Source organism: Rhea americana, unplaced genomic scaffold (genome assembly GCF_003343005.1).
Source record: "Rhea americana isolate MKP2758 unplaced genomic scaffold, rheAme1 scaffold_725, whole genome shotgun sequence".
NCBI classification, from domain to species: Eukaryota; Metazoa; Chordata; class Aves; order Rheiformes; family Rheidae; genus Rhea; species Rhea americana.
The window spans coordinates 13,150-17,621 of record NW_028186896.1 but is presented as its reverse complement, the minus strand read 5'-3'; the positions used below and the strand labels follow the sequence as shown (position 1 = coordinate 17,621).

Here is a 4,472-nt window from a genome sequence, read left to right as displayed (position 1 = left end):
GTCCCTGTCTGGGGGTGGGGGAACGGTCCTGGGGAGCACCCAGTACCTGTCAGGGGGTGGGGGACAGACCCCTTGATGGGGGGGGCACGGTTTTGGGGACCCCCCAGTTCCTCTTGGGGGGGGGAGCATGATCTTGGAGATCACCCCGGTGCTTGTGTTGGGGGCAGACCCCTCATTGGGGGGGGGCACAGTCTTAGAGTCCCCTCCTGGCTTCTCCCCCTTGGGGGGGGCAGGGTCCTCATGACCCCCCATCCCTGCTCTAAGGGGAGAAGTCCCTGGTGGGTTGGGGGACACGGTATTGGGGACCCCCCCCCAATCTCTGTCATGGGAGGTTTTGGGGGAAGCAAATCCCTGTCGAGGGGGCATGAGTTTGGGGGCCCCTCGATCTTTGTCCTGAGCGGGTTTGGCAGCAGTTAATTCTTATTGAGGGGGGCACAGTCCTGGGGACCCCCAAATCATTTTGGGGGGCTCCCCGATCCCCACCCTAAGGGGAGCTGTGACCCTGGGGACCCCCTAGTCCTGCCTGGGGTGTGTGTGTGGGGGGGAGGTGTCTGATCCCGGAGACCTCTCCCCAAGTCGCTGCCCCTCGAGGGGGCAGAAGCCCGAGGTCTCCCACCCCTGTTAGGTGGGGCCGGGTGGGTGCAGCTCGGGGTGATGGTGCCGGTGTCCCCCCAGGAGCTGCCCTCCAGGATCCCGGCCTGGCCATGGCGCACGCTGCACCGGTGGCCGGTAAGAGCCCCCCGACCCCCCCTTCCTACCGTGCTCAGGGTGGCAGGGACCCGGGAGAGCCCTGCTTGCCCCTCGCGGCCTCGGGGGCCTCCTAGGGTGCAGGTTGGGGCAGGGAGCCTCATTTTTTCTTTCCTTTTTTTCTATTTTTCTTCTTTTTTTTTTTTTTTTCCTCCAGACGATTTAGGTGAGTGGACCGCGGGGGGCCGGTGAGCGTAGTCCCGTGCGTCGGTGGCACCTCAGCCGGGGCGGCATCCCGGAGCCACGGGTAACAAAGCCGGAGACCTCCGGCGAGGGGGTCCCCGCGTGCGCCTGGAGCAGCTGGATCCGTCATTTTCCGGGGCACTGTGAGCGGGGAATTCAGGGGCCGGAAAAGGCTGAGCTGCAACCATGGGGACGCGATGGGAGGGAGGGGACGTGGCATCATCGTCCCCCAGCTGTGTCCTGAGCACAGAGGAGACATTTGCGGGTGGAAACAGAGCAGGATCCGGCCGGTCCCTCCGTCGCAGGCACGTGGGTGTCGTCGGGGCCAGGCGTCGAGGGATTCGCGGGGAGCTCGGGGCCGTCATTCCCGTCCCGGGACAGCCCTGATGCCCCTCCTCGTCCCGCAGAGATCATCGAAGAGCTCATCAAGGAGGACGGTTTCCAGCCGGATCTGGCCCCCGCCTTGCCCAAGTCGTTGCCCAAGGGCTCGGCCAAGCTGGTGGCCCGCGGCTCCAGCCCTGCGCTGGCTGCCCGGCCGCTGCGCCCCGTTGAGCCCTGCCYGGCCGGGCTGGTGCCCTATGGGACCCCGTGTGGCCCCGGTGCCCCGCTGCTGCCCGCTGACGCCCGCTCACCCCAGCTCGCCCAGAGCCTCAGCACCCTCTCGCTGTCACCCAAGCTGGTGCCACGGGGCACGGCAGGCCCCGGCGGGCGGCACCGCTGGTCTCCGGGCAAGGACCAGCTAGAGGAGCTGCTGGAGCCGCCCAAGCTGGTGATCACGGAGCAGCCCAAGCAGCGGGGCATGCGTTTCCGCTACGAGTGCGAGGGCCGCTCCGCTGGCAGCATCCTGGGCGAGAGCAGCACCGACGCCAGCAAGACGCTGCCGGCCATCGAGGTGAGCTTCGGAGGCGGCCCGCTGCTCCGTACTCGCTCGGAGACGGGGACCGCGGGGTCCTGTGGGTGCTGAGGGCCGGAGTCCTGGGACGTCCGGAGCTCCGTGGGTTTTGGGAGATGCTGGGGAGGTGCCAGAGCCAGGTGGGTGCTGAGGGGGATGCTGGAGCCCTGTGGATGTGGGGTGCTGGGGAGATGCTGGAGCCGTGCAGGTGCTGGGGGTGGTGCTGAAGCCGCGTCGGTGCTGTTGACTCCTGAGTGCCAGAGGCTCGGAGCCCCGGGGTTGCCGGGGGGTACTGGAGCCCCGTGGGTGTCACGGGAGCCAGAGCCCYATGGGTGGAAGGGGGGTGCTCGGACCGCAGGAGCCCCACGGATGCTGGGGTGCCCACGTCCCCGGTGCCCCCCGCGTCGAGGCGGCGCCCACAGCTCGTGTCCCGCCAGCTGGTGAACTGCCAGGCGATCCCCGAGGTGAAGGTGACGGCGTGCCTGGTGTGGAAGGACTGGCCGTACCGCGTCCACCCCCACGGCCTCGTGGGCAAGGACTGCAGCAACGGGCTCTGCGAGGTCGTCCTCAAACCCCAGACCAACCCCAAGCACAGGTGGGGCTGCGCCGGCGCGAATCCCGTGGGGCCCCGGCATCGGCTCGCGGAGGCGCCGTCCTGGAGCTGGGGACGGCTCGTGGCCTGCGTCCCCTGGGAGGGGGAACCGTGGGGTCTCGGAGGTGGAGCAGGAGGGTGGGAAGCCCTGGGGGTTGGAGCATGCTGGAGGCCGGGCAGGGACAGGCTAGGAGGAGCGAGGTGCCTGGGTGTCCTCGGGTTTCGTGGGGAGAAGCTGCCTCTCCATCGCGTCTCTGCTGCCCCCGGCAGCTTTAGCAACCTCGGCATCCAGTGCGTGAAGAAGAAGGAGATCGAGACGGCGATAGAGAAGAAGCTGCAGCTGGGTATCGACCCCTTCAAAGGTGGGTGGCTCCAGCAGAGGTGTTTCCAGGGTGCTGAGTCCCGGTCCTGGGCRGCAGCTGATTTTTGCCTTCTCTTTTCCCTTAGCTGGGTCCCTCAAGAACCATCAGGAGGTGGACATGAACGTGGTGAGGATCTGCTTCCAGGCCTCCTACCAGGACAGCTCCGGGCAGACGCAGCACCTCAGCCCTGTGCTCTCGGAGCCCATCTTTGACAAGAGTACGTGGAGGGAAGCGGGGGGCTTYGGATCGCTGGTGGGGGGGCTCAGCTGGGCCCCCGGTGCCTCCCTGGCTGCTGTTCTTCACCTGGGCTGCAAGGTTTGGCCAGGGACGGTCCCCTGTGACCGGTGTCCTGATGGGGAGCCGGTCCCCCGTGGGCAGGTTGTCCGGTCACCCGTGTCCCGTGGGGGCCAGTGCTAGGGATGCTCGGGAAGAGATGATCCTGSTAGGAGATTCCCCGCTGCCCGAGCCCGGCGCGGTTTCGGAGCCACGTCGCCGTTGCCGCGCCGCTGGACTCCCCGGGGAGGCCGTGGGCTCCCGCCTGCGCATCACGAGGGGGCACGGCGCCCGAGGGTGCTGACCGTGCCCCTGAGCCGTGCCCTGGCGCCCACAGAGTCCACCAACACGTCGGAGCTGAGGATCTGCCGGATGAACAAGGAGAGCGGGCCCTGCACGGGCGGCGAGGAGCTCTACCTCCTCTGCGACAAGGTCCAGAAAGGTACTGGCGGGCGCTTTGGGAGCCCTGCGACCCCGGGTGGGTGCCGATTTACCACCCCCAGGAAGCGAGGGTGGGGGTGAGGGAAGGCGACGGAAGCTGGAGGGGACTGGGGCGCTTGAAGGATTTGAGGATGGGTCCAAAAAGGATCTGGGGACATGAGCTGTGACCCCCCCCACACACACACACACTAGTGCTGCTGGACGCGGTGGGTGCTGGAAGGGGGGATCCTGGGGTAAGAGAAGGGACCCTGGGGTGCTGCAGGGGAGAGCTCCGGCTCACAACACAGGGTTGGGGGGGGGGTGGATGCTGGGTGCTGGCGGGGGTCCTGCCTGAGCCCGCTGCCCCCCCCCCCCGCAGAGGACATCGCGGTGGTTTTCCGCAAGGAGGCGTGGGAAGCGCGGGCCGACTTCTCGCAGGCCGACGTGCACCGCCAGGTCGCCATCGTGTTCAAGACGCCGCCGTACCAGCACCTGGAGCTCGCCGAGCCCGTGGAGGTGGAGGTCTTCCTGCAGCGCCTCACCGACAGCGTCTGCAGCGAGTCCTTCCGCTTCACCTACCTGCCCAAGGACCACGGTGCGCGGCCCCGCGGGTGGGGGTGCACCCACCCCCCCCYCCATCCCCCCCCACCCCACCCCCCGGCGTGGGGACGAGGCTTGCGGGAGGGTGACCCGGAGCGGGGACGTGGCCCACGGGACGGGGACGTGGTCTTGAGGGATGGAGACGTGTCCCAGAGCTGCGAGACGGGACCCACAGAGATGTGGGGATGGGGGCGGCAAGGTGCGGCCCGCGGTTCGGGGACGGGACCCGCGGGGTTGGGGGGCTCAAGGTCCGACCCCGCGAGGACACGGAGGGGGGATCGGGGCCGGTCCCTGGCGCGTGGGATGTGTCGTCCCCGCTGTCCCCTACAGCTGGTGGGGGGGGGAAACCTGGTGTCATCGTGCAAGAGGTGGGTCCCTAAGTCACCCCAGGTGATGGGGGGAG

At 68.3% G+C, this 4,472-nt stretch overlaps 2 protein-coding genes across 2 annotated transcripts in view; one reads left to right on the top strand and one right to left on the bottom strand.

Moving 5' to 3' along the window:
- The window catches only part of LOC146586049 (uncharacterized), a 6,534-nt gene extending 5,683 nt beyond the window's left edge, over window positions 1-851 (bottom strand). Inside the window, exon 1 of the mRNA XM_085321909.1 lies at window positions 759-851. Within this exon, the coding sequence (XP_085178035.1) occupies window positions 759-851 (93 nt within the window). The remainder of the gene's footprint in view (window positions 1-758) is intronic.
- A 239-nt stretch (window positions 852-1,090) lies between these two features.
- The window catches only part of CLASRP (CLK4 associating serine/arginine rich protein), a 16,525-nt gene continuing 13,143 nt past the window's right edge, over window positions 1,091-4,472 (top strand). The window contains exons 1-8 of the mRNA XM_085321911.1: window positions 1,091-1,239; window positions 1,338-1,822; window positions 2,260-2,417; window positions 2,685-2,776; window positions 2,862-2,993; window positions 3,387-3,491; window positions 3,849-4,064; window positions 4,400-4,437. Of these exons, the coding sequence (XP_085178037.1) occupies window positions 1,128-1,239; window positions 1,338-1,822; window positions 2,260-2,417; window positions 2,685-2,776; window positions 2,862-2,993; window positions 3,387-3,491; window positions 3,849-4,064; window positions 4,400-4,437 (1,338 nt within the window). The 5' untranslated portion in view covers window positions 1,091-1,127. The remainder of the gene's footprint in view (window positions 1,240-1,337; window positions 1,823-2,259; window positions 2,418-2,684; window positions 2,777-2,861; window positions 2,994-3,386; window positions 3,492-3,848; window positions 4,065-4,399; window positions 4,438-4,472) is intronic.